The sequence below is a fragment of the Corvus cornix genome, chromosome Z, assembly GCF_000738735.6.
Source record: "Corvus cornix cornix isolate S_Up_H32 chromosome Z, ASM73873v5, whole genome shotgun sequence".
NCBI classification, from domain to species: domain Eukaryota; kingdom Metazoa; phylum Chordata; class Aves; order Passeriformes; family Corvidae; genus Corvus; species Corvus cornix.
Genome location: NC_046357.1, coordinates 29,062,086 through 29,078,932, shown reverse-complemented (window position 1 = coordinate 29,078,932; position 16,847 = coordinate 29,062,086). Strand labels below are relative to the sequence as shown.

General features: G+C 43.8%; 1 protein-coding gene across 4 annotated transcripts in view; it reads left to right on the top strand.

The window, feature by feature from the left end:
* The first annotated feature begins 4,507 nt into the window (after nucleotides 1–4,507).
* Nucleotides 4,508–16,847, top strand: part of GNE (glucosamine (UDP-N-acetyl)-2-epimerase/N-acetylmannosamine kinase) — a 36,205-nt gene continuing 23,865 nt past the window's right edge. The window contains exon 1 of one of the 4 annotated variants that reach the window (XM_039567648.1): nucleotides 4,508–4,601. In XM_039567648.1, the coding sequence (XP_039423582.1) occupies nucleotides 4,551–4,601 (51 nt within the window). In that variant the 5' untranslated portion in view covers nucleotides 4,508–4,550. Of the gene's footprint in view, nucleotides 4,602–13,487; nucleotides 13,584–13,707; nucleotides 13,837–14,137; nucleotides 16,059–16,847 lie in introns of those variants that run through there. The other 3 variants (XM_039567649.1, XM_039567650.1, XM_010400071.4) reach the window with 3 other exon arrangements.

Here is a 16,847-nt window from a genome sequence, read left to right as displayed (position 1 = left end):
TGGATCCAGGACCTACTTTCCACTTCTGTCAGACAGCCTGGTCAGGCACTTACACAGTGGATGAAAAGGGCCAGAGGAAGGCCCCAGCTCATCTGAGTCATCCACAGTCCCTCGCGGCAGTGGCTGGTAGAAATCACCTCTACTTCTGTCATTCTGGAAGTTCAGACCTTCCTTTCTCCTTCAGCAACTTTACTGTGCTAATTGTTGTACTGAATTCTTCCAGTGTTTGTGGTGACATTTTTTAGTTGAGCCTGCATGAACTACATAACAGTAGTCTGCTCTTTTCTTAGTGGACGTTCTTCACATGCTTTTTTGCAGGAACAGCCTGGAGGCAAATAAAGGAGGGTAGAGCAAGAAAATCCAGTAAAGCAAGGTTAATTGTTTAATCAGAGATTCTTTGAAAAGTTCCTTCTATCCCTCCTTGCCCCAAAGCAGAGAGAAGTAAGTACATCCTAGAAGGGATCAGAGGACTTAACATTTACTCTGAACTTCCTGCAACACCAGCTCACTGCTCTGAATGCCCACAAAGGAGCAGAAAAAACCTTCTGTAAATCATCCATGCCCACACTTCAGCTTCCTCCACGCCTAATACCTCATCACTTGGGCAGGGCAGAAGCCTCCAGACTGTATAAACTGCCAAAAGGAGAGCAAGCGAACCTGTGAGAAGTTGTTGAAAGCCCAGGCAACACTAGCAGGAAAAGGGTGATGCTACCTCCCTTTCAATAGGAAAGGTCAATGAAGAAGTGTGGAGAACAGACACAGCTGTGTGAAGTCATCAGTGCATATCTTATATATCACTATATTCATTTTAGTATCACATGTAACCGTACGAAGGCAAAGCCTTTTTTATTCCCCTTTCATTATCAAGCAGCCAAGCTGCTGTCAGCTATGTGTCAGCTGCCCAAGCTGGCCAGCAGCAGGCAATGCAAGCAGCTCAATTTGAGTTCCCTGTGCAGTTGCCTCTTCCTCAGAACACCCTGTTCAATGGGGTTATTGCTATTTGCAAGTCACTGGTCTCATCAAAGAAGGGGAAGAGGGGAAGAAATTGAAACTTCTGCCAAATTGATAAAAATTGACCAGTATGTTACTTAAAATGCAATAATTTTTTAGACCGTAGACTGAGTTGACATTGGGCAACAACACTTTACCAAGACTTGTTCCCTAAAGGAGACGCCAGAAGACAAGGGTAAATGTGGCACCTGAAGGTCTGGTTTTTTGTGAGAAGGCAGGCACTCAGTTAGGTCCAAGTAGCTTGTACAACCTCAGGTGGCTCACAATTCTACTGAAGATTAAAGGGAACACAACCCTCTCTGTTTGTCTTGTGTGCAGAGAAGGAGTGGTGGACTGTCGTGGTTTAACCCCAGCTGGCAATGAACCACCACACAGCTGCTCATTCAGTCCACCCTCTCATCAGGAAGGGGCAGAGTATCAGAAGACTCATACTTCTGGCTTTACATAAAGACAGTTTAATGGGGACAGAAAGAAAATATTGTGACGATTAATAATAACAACAACAACAATAGTAATAGAACATACAAAAAAGTGATGCAGAAAGCAATTGCTCACTGCCTGTTCACTGATCCTGCCACTTCCCGAGCAGCAGGCCCCAGACAGCTTTCCTTCCCAGTTCATATACTAAGCATGACATCATATGGTATGGAATATCCCTTTGGCCAGTTGGGGTCAGCTGTCCTGGCTGTGTCCTCTCCCAGCTTCTTGTGTCCTTCCAGCCTTCTTGCTGGCAGGGCATGAGAAGCTGAAAATTCTTTGACTTAGTATAAACAATACTATAAACTTAATAACAACTGAAAATGTAAGTCTGTTATCAACATTATTCTCATACTGAGAATATCAGAAACCCAGAATACAACACTATACTACCTACGAAAAATAACTTATCCCACCTAAAACCAGGACAGGGACATACCACAGAAATTACCTGTTGCTGTTCTAAATCAAGGGATAGTGAGGGAAAATCTTGTTAAAGGTTCACTTTATGCATCCCCTGCCATCCCTCTTGCATAAAGTCTTACACTTATGTATTACTGCACCCACACAGGTATGTCTGCAGATCCTGCCTGAGAATAACAATGACCCTTCAGCTAGGGAGGCTAGGACAAAGGCACATAATACTGAGAGCTTCAAATGCCTTGGGGATACTTTGCTGCACCTCTGAAGCCTGTAGCCATGTTTTCCTGCACACTGGGTAAAACACCAGTACAACTCATATGGCACACAAGGGACCAGGACAAGAACACTTGACTGTCCCTACAAGCACTCAGGTGTGCTCATTTGTCTGAAGGAGTTGGGTAGTTTTCAGAGCAGACTCAGTAATGTCTCAGACTCTTGGGTTCCTTCTAAGTTTTAGGAAAAGTAAAAGACAGAGGGCTGTAGCACAATGGACACAACTCCTGGCAGATGCGAATTTTCCACAGTGCTACAGAATACAGTACTAAAGGAAAAAATTGAGTTAAATAAATGAACTTGCACTAGTATCAATCCAAAACAAAGGCCCATCTGTAAGGGTATTAATCATTGGTAAAGTAGGAAGTAAAGGTCCCATGCCAAACAAATGATCAGTGACATTTGGAGAAGCAGGATGACAAATGTTTGCGAAAGTGGAAAAGTACAGTAAGAAAGGAATTGTGTTTCGAGAAGCCCAAGGGAATTTGGGCTTTTCTTTCTAGTAGTGTTGTCCCAGAGGAAAAAAAAAGAGAGCCTCAGTTTCTAAATTTAAGGTCCTCTTTTTGTCAACAACAGAGAAATTTTGGAAACCAAGTATCTCACAAAGGGAAATTTCAATACAGCTTGTTTTCTCCCACAACTGGCAAACATATTTAAAACCTATATACACACATATATATTTATGTGTGTGCCTACACATATACACGTGTAATGCAGCCCTGGGAGAAGAAAATCTGTTAATTGAATGTTTCAATGCTGAGAAGCAACAAGAGCTGAAAATACATATGTGCAGGATGAGACTTCAGTAGAACAGAGTGTAACACTGCTGGGTTTCAGATTAGACTAGAGACAGAAAGGCTTACATATGCTTCTGAGACAAAGGAAGAAGAGAACAGCAAAGAACTCACAGTGACTATAAACTGAAAAGATAACCGCACAGATCTGCAAGCTATGTGTGTAAAATGGGGAAAAAATGCAATATACAGTTCTCAGCAAACTAAGAAAATGTCTTTTTCTTCTCCAGTTGTAGAAGTGCCCACCTTTTGGGAGTCTTTTGTTGCTGTCCTTCCTTTTGTTCTGATGTTTTATTTAGTAACTTGCCTTATAGATACTTTAACTGGATAAGATGAGCAGCTAGAAAAACATCGTGGTAATAGAATGGAAAAAAAATTAGAAACTGCCAGGTATAAACTGCCATGACTATAAGGGAGGAATCAAAAAAGATACCAGTACAGCACATTGATCCAAATTAAAAGAGTATCACAGCAATAGTCATGGCCACTACTGTTGAATTGTTTGTGTACAGGTGTAAATCTGGTCAGAGAGAAAAAGCCAGTCAGTAAAATTTACAGGTGCTGTGTGCTGACCTGCTTACTGGAGCAAAGTGCTATAAATTTGTGTGTTACTTTGAACATCTGTGCTCCAGGAAAAACAAGCAGGAAAGGAGAGAATGGTTGGAGACAAGTATTTTCTCTGCAAACACTAAGGCACACATGTTAAAAATCAAAAGACATTTATGAAAGAACTGCAAGTACCCCAAGATGACCCAGAAAGTTGCATTTGCACAGGTGTCTAGAGCATCTTGGGGCTCTGCATGAGAAGGATAATTTCAGGGCTCCCTTGGGACAGGGCACACACATGCAGGCCCCAAGACTTCCCAAGGGGTCAGAGGTACAGCTACAAACAAGACACAGCAAGTCACAGCCTTCAAACACTGTCTTGAGACAAGAAGAAACTGGAATTAGACTTGTGGAGTTCTGGCTGTTGATGTCTTTCAGACCTGTGTTTGGAAGACTCACTTAACAGGTTCTTTGCCTTGAGACAGAAAAAATGCAGATTCCTTTTGTTCTTGACCAGATCTGGGTAGTCTTGGTGATGTTAAACACACAAGATGTCATGAATAGTAGCGGGTAATATCCACAAAGATGCTTGGCAGCAGTAAGGCTGGCTGCATTTCCTCACCACTGTGCGTGCTCTGAGGGTACCCAGCCGGAGAATGGCTCTCCGAGGCACAGGGGAGCACTAGGAGGCGATACCGGGGAATACTCGGAGTAGGACCCCGCTTCCCATGCTGCCCTGTAGGGATAGCGGGACGGCCTTAGCGCACGGCGTGCCAAAGCCTTGGTCCCCAGCATGCCTGGATCACTCCAGAACACGGGGAAGTCTCAGCAGAGCCCGTCATCCCTCGACCCTTCGGCGGCGCGCGGACCCCTCCCGGCGGCGGGCGGAGGGCGGCGCTTGCGGGGCGGTCCCGGCGTGGCCCCGGCCCCGGGTGCCTCTCCCGCGGCGTGGCCCCGGCGCCGGGTGCGTCTCGGCTTGGCAGCGGCAGAGCCCGCCCGGGAAAGCGGCGGGGAGCGGCGGCCGCCATGGGGACGAACGCGCCGCCGCGCCGGGAGCCGCTGGCCCGCGGCCCCCACGTAAGTCAGGGCTGGGCGCGGGGGCCGCGGGCGGGCCGGGGCGCTGCGGGGCCGAGCCGCGGCTGAGCCCCCGGGCGGGCGGCCGGGGAGGCAGCGCTCCGCCGAGCCCTGCGCCGAGCCGGCTCCCGGCGTGGGGGGATGCACCCGGGAGGGAGCTTCCCTGCCCGCTCGGCGAGGATGTCACGGCAGGCGCCGTCGCCAGGGCCATGGCGGGACCCGCCTCTGTATCTCCGTGTCTCTATCGGGCACACGGGATTTGGGGCCGTGCCGGCTTAATAAGCTGGGCGTTTATAAGTTCTCGTGAGACCTGTGCTGAATGGTTGCCCATTTGTGCCCTTTCTCTCTGGGTTCTCTTTTCATTACCCAGTGCATAGCAAGCTAGGGGAGCCGGTGACCTTCCCAAAGCTAGCACACTGTTCCTTGTAACTGTGGCTACCTTTCTATTATTTGGGAGACGAGAAATTAGATTCACACACATTAGGTTCACTCACCCTGGAGCGTGGTCTCGGCCCGGGTCTAGAATAATTTTCAGTTTTATTTTGTTGATATACCTGTGGCAGTGACGGATGGCCTCAACATGCCAGGTGCTATACAAGCACATTAGGAAGAAAGGCGTGCCTGCTCCGAGGATTCACTTTCAAGCAGGATGTGGACAGGGTTTGGGAGAAGAAGCATGAATGCAGGCAGGATAACAAGGGGACTTGAGCTCTGTGAGGAAATTTTTTAGGTAGGTTTTCTCAGAAGACATTCGGCTAACACGTGAAGTCAGCACAATATTGAGGGGAAGGCAGAGGGGAGCCGTACAGCAGGGAGGACAGCAAGTGCAGAAAGGTTGGGAAGATGGCACTGGCAAGGGGGCTAAAACCCATGGGAGAGGTCCAGATTCCTTGCCATTTGGCCAGCAGTGCCACTGCAGGAAGTAGTCCTAATAATGCCGTTGCCCCAGGCCATTCACTTTGCCACCTGTAGAGCAGGTTTTGTGGCTGACTGCCAGCTGGTTTTAACTACCAGGAGCTATAGCTCTCTGCATGCTTGACGGGTGTGGAAAAGGTATCAGAGGTGATGTCTGCCAAAATACAAAACAAAAGGTGTGTGCCTATTATGCAAAAAGGCCTATTCCATTTCAATCTGAATGTTCTACCGTGTCAGTTCTTTCTCTGAAGCTTTTCTTTACATATCCTCCCTTTCCTCTTGTGTTCCAGCCAGCTTTGACTTCAGATTTGGCACCAGGTCTCCCTGAGATCTGGAGGTGTTGAGAAATATCACCTTGGATATTCACCAGTGAAGGCATCCATCTAGGACTCAGATTTAGGCTTTAAAGAAACGGATTTCCAAAAAGCACTGAAAATATATCAGTTGTACTTATTTTTAAGTAAGAAATTAATTGACATTTTTTGCCCTCTTGGAGCAGTGTTTTCCTGTGGTGCTCTGAGTCCAAATCTGAAACCACCATGTCAGCACATCAGATACTGAAGAATAAACCAACTCAGGGACAAAAGTGAAAATTAACAAAGCTCCCAATTCATATTAAGAGAATCAAGGGTGCTGATGGAAATTATACAATTTTTGCATATCCCCCAAGACTTTAAATGTGAATATCAGTACACAGGAACTATGTGGACTGTCTGACTTGGGAGCACTCTTCTACCAGAAGATTTCTCACCTCTGCTGCATTGTTCTTTAAGCATATTACACTTAACAAGTCTACCTGCAGCCTGGAGAATTTCAGCTGGTAAGGAGATTGGTGGCCCACCCTTGGGGACATGATTCCTATCAATACTGTACTGCCTGGGGAAGGCAGATTTTTATGGGCTATGTAAAATTGACACTAGAGCAGAGTCAAGGACCATCATAGTATTTTCTGTAAACAAGCATGATTTCATGTAGTAGAAGCCAATCATAGTGATTTTTCCACTAAGTACTTAGCTTTGAAAATACGGGAATGGCCTTTTCAAAATCTTGTTCAAATTGTATGCTTTTACTTACAATTTTAATCAAATTTTAATTCTAATCAAAAGATTGAGGTGGGTCATTCCATCTTTGTTTGAGAAAATACAGGCATGAGAGCATGCTACACAATGCATAACTCATGACTGCCTTTCAGAGACACACACAGGAGGGTTTCAAAAAGCACAGGAAAAGTAGGAGGGGAGAGCCTCTCACACCCTGGAGTCTCATTGTCAGGGACACTCAGGCTGAGTTTCTTATAAATACTGCTCAGCAGCCAGGCCAGTCAGAAAGTGGTCTGTGTCCACATGAATCTGAGTAACCTCCTACACCCTGGCACACAGAAGGTCTTGGGAAAATAGGCTGCTATTCTCTTAATAGTGTATGGTCTTTCCCGGAGGGACTCGGCACAGCCTGTGGACATGGGTGTTTGTTAGAATGTCTGCTGAAGAGTTGCTCTTCCTGCAAAAATCAGGGAATATTTTAGCAGTTCCTTATATGTTTCTGTAATTCTGAACTATTTTTTCATTAAAACATTAAAACATCCAGTACTAAATCAAAGCTTTAATAAAAGAACATGGATAGCAAATACAGCTGAGAAAAGTACACTGTTCTAGAATAACAACTGACTCAGATGCTCTTAATGTGACTATTTTCCAGATAAGTATCAAAAAGCCAGAAGGAAAGAAGTAAATGGCAATTTAGCATGTGGGGTTTTTCAGGTTTTTTTCCTAAATATCATGATGAATTCCAAAGATTTGCTATTCATCATCAAGATCATGATTTACTGTCCAGGCAAAGCACATTTTCAGAAGGTTTGTTGGTTGAAGACTTTAGAGACAGTACTTCTTTTAAAATTGTGTGCTTGTTTTTACTTTTCCTTGACTTTTATTTGTTGTTTGGAAAAACCAAACTTTTTCTGGACATTTCTGGTAATGAAAATAAGGGCTATAGATACTCTAAAAAATGAGATTTTATTCTTGACCCAGAATTACAAACAAAGATGTACTTTTGTGGAATGCCTAATACCACTCTGATTTCAACTGGCACTTAAGCCTTCTGTTGCATCTCTACAAGCTTCTTCAAATGGAAAATCTGAAATTGTTTCAAGGAATTATAGTAGCCACGTAATAGGTTAAGATTTAAGATTCCTCTGAGAGTCATATGATTAAAGGAAACATTTGAATAACTCAATAATACCCAGTGTGTTAAAAGCTTCCAAGACAGGAGGATTTAGACTTAGTGAAAGGTAGCTACTGCTACACTTCTTTGTGCATTTTATATTCTCTGTCTCACAAAATTTCCTCATCTGTCTTGGTAAGTGTAAACTGACTATATGCTTTGTACTCTAACTGTAATTTTACAATCTCATTTTCTTCTTTCATCACATTTTTTGTCATAGTGCAGTTAATAGCCAAAATCCGCAAACTACACGTGAAAGAAACTATTTTAAAATTTAATATAGGGTGGAAATACATGTTTACTATTATAATTCTTTAGTTCTGATATTAGATCACTTCTTAATGGATTTTTTAAAATTATGTAGTAGAATTAGTACTCCTTAAAATTAGAAACTAGCCATTATCAGAAAAGACACAATATTTTAAATAGTTGTCATCTGATGGTCACATTTAAAACCACAGTTGCATTCAAGTAAGATGTCATAGAGCCTCAGAAGGATTAGGAGAGATTAAAAAAAAAACCAGTTGGACAAGAAGAGCAGAGAGGAACCTCTTGACCTGTTTGCAACACAGGAGGTATTTATAAATAGTGAGAAGTGCCCAGAGTTTGATTCCTCCTTCCTGCCAGACTTTTAACTTTCTTTTCAGCTTTCATGTCAATTTGAAGTGAAAAAATGAGGCAGTCTTAACATCAGAACTGGGAAAGCGTAACAGAGGACTTTCTTTCCAGACTTTCACAAATGAGAGACATTTGCATCTTTGGCTGTTGCTAACCTGGCTGCTTCTTCTGCATGGTTTCCTCAACCAGGTATTCATAGCAAATAATTCTCCCACCTGTACCTGAGGTGGAAACTGGGATCTGGTATTTGGCTAAGTTACCCACTGCCTTACCTAGTGATGACAGCTTCCAATCGAGTTGATTCTGTAGTGGCTCATGTCCAAATACTCTGAGTATATACAGCCACTCTACTCATTCCATTTTGAATATACTCCAAGTTGTTTTAAGCAAACCACATTGTCTACTGATCAAGGGATGTAGATGCACATCACAGTAAGAGGAAGAATTACACCACAAGAATCACCTCAGCCTAGGCTGCCATCATTGTTCAAGACCAACTGGTTTGAAGCCAGCTTGGGTATGCTGAACTGTGTCAGATTTCCCAGTGGATGTCTGATGTGTGTCAACAATCAGCAGCAGCAATCATAGTTACTCCAGCAGGACTGAACAAGGAGTGGAGCTTCAGAAGAAACAGACAAACCATAATTTTAACAGCATTTAGTACAAGTGAAGAAAACAGACCCTCCTGAAGAATTAAACTGATCACACAAGCAGAGTTAGTCACATGATGACAGCAGAAAGTGGGCCAGTTCCACTATTTTTAGGGAGAGAATGGGAAAGAAAAGTTTTTGTGGCTTGGTGGTTTTTTTAGCTGAAATTAAGATAAAGGCTCAAGACATTGAATGAGCTGGGAAAAAAACCCAAACTATTGAGGTTTCCAGCACTCTTTCCAGTGCTTTGCATGGGTTTCAGATGGATATTATCTTACCCCATACACACACACCCGATCAAGGAATTTTGTAAAACAGAGGTAGCTTTTTCTGTCATGCATCTATCACATTATACAATTCTAGCTAGTTACAATAAACTTTATCACATTTTATAGGATATGTGGAAATGCAATTATTTTGTAACACACCAGACACCAGAATATGCCATCTTTCCAATAAGGAAAAAAGGGACTGTTAATCTGTTATAGAACATTGGCAACTCTGAAAAAAAAATGGGATATTTTTTACTAATTCCTAATTATGTCAATGAGATTCACAACTCTGCTTGTTTTGGTTTTTGAAGCCCCTAATTTTAACACCGACTCATGGAATTATTTAGATTGGAAAAGAACCTTAAGGTCATCGAGTCCAACCATTAATACCACACTGCCAAGTCCAACATTAAATCACATCCTTAAGTGCCACATCTACATGCCTTTTAAATAATTCTAGGGATGTGACTCCAGCACTTCCTTGGGCAGCTGCTTACAATGCTAGATAACCCTTTCAGTGAATAAATATTTCCAAATATCCAAGAATAAACCTCCACTGGCACACCTTGAGGCCATTTCCTCTTGTCCTATCACTTGTTACTTGGGAGAAGAGACTGATCCCCACCTTGCTACAACCTCCCTTCAGGTAGATGTAGAGAGCGATAAGGTCCCTCAGTTGCTCCTCATAAGATACTTCCCTTCACCAGCTTCATTGATTTCTTTGGACAGTATCTTTCCAGAGACAAAGAACAAATTTTCATACAGTTGTTGATTTCTTCTGCCTTAGCTGGGAATTCTGTGTCTTACAATTTTATCCACATGTAGATCCCCATTTTGTGTTAGCATAAGACACTGAGCAAAGATGTAAGAGATCTGTGTTGTAATGAGAAGATTTCCCTCTTCATAGCATCTATGGCAGTGTCTTATCCCTGATCTCTTCCCTTTCTATGGAACATCAGATATGAGCTGTGATGTGGTTGCCTACAATTGCTATTAACTGCACAGCTCACCTGGCAGTTTCAGCTGGGAAGAACAAATGGGAAAATGCAGGAAGGTAAAACTTGTTATGCTTTCCCTACTGCGTGTAACTGTTTATATTGTCCTTATATCATGGTAGTACATGGTACTTAGTCTCTTCCTATAAGGGATATTTTCAATGGAGTGCACTCACAGTAGCTGAACACTACTGTGCCAGAATCTTCAGAGGTTATTAGTTTGGCTGTGTAAGAAGGACCTGTTTTTCTGAAAGCACTATGGCCCTTATCTTTAAAATTCAAGTTTCTTTCAGGCGTTTCAGGCTGGACAGTACAGAATGTGAAGTGAAAAAATGAGGCAGTCACAGACAGCTGCTCTTGAAAGTCTTAGTGGAAGCTTTCACCTTCTTACACTCAGCAGCTGTCTTTGACATAAATAAAACAGATATAAATGAAAAGTTAAGTAGAAATAATAAAAGTTTCACATCATGTAGATGTTGAAAAGTCATAATCCTCTGCTTTCAGAAGGGAAGAAGCAACACAGTGCTTAGCTTAGTGCAGAAGATCAGAGTGCTACTGACTCTGTCCATCCACAATATCCATCTCCTGGGCATAGTCATGCACAGACAATCCATGTTCAGCACCTTTCACCTCTTTCAGGATGGGTTTCTTACGAATCCAAACCAGCTGCAAACCAAACCCATTGATCTTGGTTCTTCTGTTCAGATCTTAAGCAACATGATCTCTCCCAGAAGAAGAAAGCTCCTCATCTCCAACATTTCCCAACACTTTGGCACTAATGTCTATTTAGTCTCTGCAGGGCCTTTACCATTCCTGCAAAGGTTTTTGATGAGGGAAGGGCTAATGAATTATCTGGATACTGAGACCCTACACCTCTAATGAACCCCATCAGAGCCACAGGCTTTGTCAAAGACAGGAGGCCCTCTTCAAGTGTCATTGGAGATTTTGAGCAGCAAAGCATAAAACTGACTGGAGCAGGCAGATTATGGGCTGAGGCTTCTACTCCCATATCATCTCTCTGCATAGCGTTTATCTCTCTGCTGGAAAGCCTTGAGGCAGGGCTCACTCAGTAACAAGAAAAATTTCATCTTGTTTATGAAATATGTGAGGTCTGTGGGGGAGAATAACCAAAAGGAGAATAAACTTTCTTGTTTATTCTGCACCTTCTACTGCAACATGCTGAAACACCATTAGAACATTTCCAGAAAAATCACATGAAGAGATGCACTGATGCTGTTGTAAGAATAATTAACTCTCAATGTAGTTGCTTCTATCTGTGTCAGTATCAGTATAAACCAGAATCTGTCCATATGTTCACACTTCCATACACTTATGCTCACATATGATTCAGGCTCTTCTAAAGCATTTTGTTTCAGTGAAACCCACTATAGATATGCTAGTAAGCTTATCATAACCTGAAAGCATTTAGAGGAGACAATTCAGATTTATTTATAATGACATTTCCAGAATGTACATGGGTTTTTAAGCAATGGCCAATGTGCATAAAGGAAATCTAGTGATGTAGAAAACAATGAAAACAATTTAAATGGGACATGAATTGAATGTAAGGTGCCTTCCAGTTGCTATTAGTACATCTGGTCAGTATTGTAAGCAAAGCTCCCTGGTAATTTCAGAAGTGGGTGTGCTGCAATATTCTTAAAACTCTGAGTCTTTGAGGAGCTATGACTCATTGAACCACAGCTGTCTGAGGACTTTCTGAACATCACAATAGGATAAGATTCTTTCTAGCTCTCTTGGGAAACAGGCAAATCATCACTTTAAATCCCCAAGGGCAAGTCTTAAAGGGTTTTTAATAATCCCAGTGAAGACATTTTTTTTTAGTCGAAGACTTCAGTATTCAAAGCCTTTTTAAACAAATATTTGTAACTGCTAGAAAAGTCAACCTTTTTCTCCCTGGTAAAGGCCAGAAATGCAACTATCTCATTCCTTGCACCTACTTTTTTCTAGGTATGTCAGACACAGGAGTCACTCTTATGGCTAATTTTTCTAAGAATTAAAGGGCAAAAGTAGAAGAGATTTGAGACCTCTCAGGTATTACATGGATGAACAAAGATACAATCTGGACTGAAAAACTGTGGCAAAGTTCAGGTACAAAATAGCTGAATGTTGGCACAGGCTTGTTAAGATGTATGGCCCTACCACACTAGACTCAGCCACACAAATGTGAGATCAGAAGGATAAAAATGGGTGAAAAATTGTCCTTTTACTAGGACTGTATGACACCACCTACTGAAAGGTTTCTGAATGTTACTGAAAAGTTGTTTCTATAGCAGAATATAATGTGCACAGGTTGCTGTTGTTACAGATGGTGCCTCAGATATTGAACTAGGATCCAAGTCACAGTCACCTCACTAATGTGTGGCTTGACCTCGAAACACCTCCAGCCTGAGAAAACAGACCACATCCCTTTTACAGTCAACTGGAACACACAGATGACAGCAACACCTGGTAGCCGGTTGAACTGCTTTTTTCATTGCGCCACATGCCAGTGAAGTTGTCATTTGGCAACACCCTGGGCTGAATTAACACCAAAATTATAGAATTCTGCATCATACCCAGGCACTCTTAATGATCTACCGGCAGGTGCCCTGACTGGTGAGCTGCAGTTCCTCACAGCCTGCACAACTGGGCAACTGCCTTTTTGTTCCATGACCCCTGTAGGCTGTCTGTCCTCACTGTGTATCTCCTACAGCAACTCCACAGCCCGTAGTTCTCTGACAGCTCTACGTTAAAAGCTCTTAACGTGATGGCAGTCGGCACTGAAGCCGTGAGATCATCCAGCAGTTTTAACGAGATTGCTCAGATGTGTATATATGGAGTATTCCATATATAAACCGACAGGCAGAGTCTGTTCCACCTCAACGATATGGTTCCTCTTTGGGATTAATTTCTTCACAGAAGGTGATTAGACACCGGAATGGGCTGCACAGGGAGGTGGTGGAGCCACCGTCCCTGGAGGTGTTTAAGGAAAGACTGTATGTGGCACTCACTGTCATGATCTGGTTGACAAGGTGGTGTTGGGTCATAGGTTGGACTCGATGACCTCAGAGGTCTTTTCCAACTTAATTGGTTCTGTGATTCTGTGAAGGCAGACCTGCATGCGGCCCTACAGACACCGGGCGGACTGCCCGGCGCCCAGCCGGGGGCTGCTCGGGCCGCCTGCCCGGTCCCCGGCGGGGCGGCTGCGGGGCGCGGCTCGGGCAGCCCCTCCGCGGTGCTCACTTCCTGCGAGGCGGGGCTTGCTCCGACGGATGCGAGCGGTCCGGCGCCGCCGCCGCGGTCCTGGCGCAGGGCAAGGTGACTGCGGGGCGGCCGCGCAGAACCTGGGCCCGGGCCGGGCCAGGCGCGCCGCAGATGCGCGGGAGGCGGCGGGGCGGGAGCGGCGGGAGCTCCGCGGGGGCGGGATCGCGGCGGGGGCGCGACTGCGCCTGAGGGAGGCGCAGGGCGCGGGCCAGGGCGCGCCCCCGCGAAACGCGGGGACCCACAGTCCCGGAGATGCGGGCGCGGGTCCCCGGGAAATGCCGGGATCCACAGCCTCCGCAGGGGAAAGGTCCGCACGGACACTGTCCGGAAGAACAGAGAGAGCGGCGGGGCGCAGGCGCGGCTTTTCCCGGGATGTGGGGGTGCGGAAGGGGGGGGGGGGAATACCAGGGCAGACCCTCCACTTGTGTAAGAAGTGACTGGCCTGAAGTTCCAGGAGAGGTTTATGCTGGATATTAGGAAAAGGCTCTTCTCGCAGAGGGTGGCTGGAACGGGCTCCCCAGGGAAGTGGTCACAGCACCAGCCTGACGGAGTTCAGGAAGCGTTTGGACAATGCTCGCTGGCACATGGATGCTTGGGGTGTCCTGTGCAAGGATAAGAGTTGAACTCAATGATCCTTGTGGGTCCCTTCCGACTCGGCATATTCTGTGATTCTTGGTGTATCAATATTCTGGAGAAGCACAGGGCGTGATCCCTCACACAAGGAAGGGGCCTGGTGAAGACATCAGCTGCATTTTGTGGGGGGAATGGTGGGAGCTTTTTTTGCCCTAACACGTCTGCAGGGAGATGGATGCTTTTCCACTCTCACAGCGGCATTCGAGGGTGTCTAAAAGACTTGGTTTGGTGTTTGGTCATCTGCACTGGGCTGCAGGAAGAGGCCCTGGGTGTGTGTGCGCGCAGGCGAACAGTGGCTCTGCTCCATGGGTGGGGAAGCGTGGCAGGAATACACATACATGTACATGGTATGGGAAGAGTTCAGGACAGACTATCCTGTATGCCACACAGCCAAGCAAGTGGGAAGATGACATTGCCCTCAACACATGGGCATATGCAGAGTGTAGGCACTGGTGTAGCCTGGAGTATTCCAGGCTCTTTGCTTTTATAACACGGTGTTTCAGAGGTGTGAATGTAGAATATACAGCTGGTGTCATTTGTTTGTGAAACAGTGATCGAGGGGTGTCTCATGTTCTGAGGAGTGCTAACAAATTGTAGCTGCTAGGCTGCTGTAAAGTCTGGCCCAGAATTTCCCAGTCTTAAAAAGTCCTTGAATCTGTAATAATCTAAAAGCTTTAGGATGGGATGTAGAAGAGCAGTAGACCAAAACACGTGGGGATTAATTATTTCAAGCAGTCCTTAATGGAAGACTGTTTTGTTTCTTGTCCTTTCTACTAAAAATTGCTAGTCCCTGCAAGGCAGAAAAGGTATACCTTGGAGCAGGAGGATCCCCCAGCTAGAGAGTTCTGTGTAGGTGAAACTCAGTATGTCATCAAACACTAGAATCTAAGAGGCGACTGTTAGTGATTAATTATTTCAAATAGTTTTGGTGAACAGTTCTGAAAAGAGATGATTTGCCTACAAAAGCTGATAATAAATTCTAAAATCACAGTGGTAACAAAATTTTGTAGCTAGGGCATCACAGCTCTGCTTGAAGGAATTTCCTGTTAATGGCTGAAGGGACTTGGCCATTACTTGTTGACAGTGAATACTGTCTGAGAATACAAAATTATTTTTGCATTTAGGCTCAGAAAAAATTATTCTCAGGATATAAAAATGCCTTTTGTTAAACTGTGATGTAGCAATACATCACATGTTTCTTTAGAAAACATCCATGTTATCCTGGCAAACAATAAAACACTTTAATTAGTGGTAAATTTCCACATGCAGTTGACACTTACATTGCATTGTTACCTACCTTTTGCTAAGGTAAATATTTTGGTTCTTCAGATAAGCAGGTGTTTAAAATTGACAGCAATAGAAAACCCATCTGTACCAAGACCAGTGCATGGCTCACTTGGCAGCTTTTTAAACTATTGTGTTACAGAGTTTTAAGGCAGTACTGGAAATAATTCTGCTTTGAGCTTACTAAAACATAATGTTAACAGAAGTTTAAATTGACAAATAACAGGAATTGCCTTTAATTCTAGTCAATTCAGACAGATTTGGAGTGTCTCCACGTCTACCTCTAAAATTATTTCGAGAGATCATTATTACAGCCAAATACCAACTGTAATTAAATGTGGTCTGCATGGCTGGAAAGATGTGTGGTCTAGTGATTCAGTTCTGTTGGATCTGTAGGTATGGTGAAACATGAGATTTTATTTTTTCACAACTTACAGACCTACTATTTTAGGAGATGGTATCTTCTGTGTCTGGATGGAAGGTTTTTAGAATTTTAGACAATGCTTGAAGAGAAGGAGGACAGAAAACTATTCTGCTTCTTAAAAGCCTGTTTTGCATAAATGAAAAGAAGCTGCTTTGTCAGAGGGCTCGTGGTGATCCTAGCTCATACAGGTAACTTGGAGTTAACAGACTTCAGATAAGTTTGCTTTGTCACTTCCTTATTTTGTAGTTCTTTACTCTGGCTTCTTGGTTTATATAATATAGAATATGTATGCAGCAGTGGCTGACTTGAAGAGTCTTGTGAGAGGTTTGCCTCTAGTTATACTAATATTGTTCGTGCAGTTTCGAAGATAAGCTTACAGGTGTCTCAGAAGTGACATTCACATCTTGAACACAATTTTATTTGAATCAGTGGCTGGTTTTACATACATAATGACAGGATGTCCTGCTCAGAACCATCTCCATTAAGAGGTGGTTTTAGAAATGAGGAAAAGTAGTGAGTCTGCTAAATCTGAGTCTGGCTAATGTCACTGCCAGTCATAGTTTTGCAGAGCCATAATGGGTTGCAAGTGGGCTAGAGATACCACTTTTCCTTTGACTACTCGGGATAGATTCCTGATCACCCTCACATTGCTTTACACCAAAGTATTGTTTCGTCATGTGTGGTGAAACCTAAACTAATGTCTTAAAAATAGGGAAATCTTGAAAAGTTGCTGGATTTTGTAAGTTTCATGCGAGTGTGATGTCACAGTAGTCTCTCTTTTAGAACTTTACTGAAAAAATCTGAATGCAATCTAAAAGGAGCGTGGAATTGCTCCTATTAATATTATCATGTATGTACTGTCATGCTTTTCTACCTGGCAAATCAGTAGAGAGATTGATACTGCTTCAAGTCAGAGATAACCAACCAATGTGCATTAATCCAGAAAAAGTTAGGTCTGCACAGAGGAGTGAAAATCT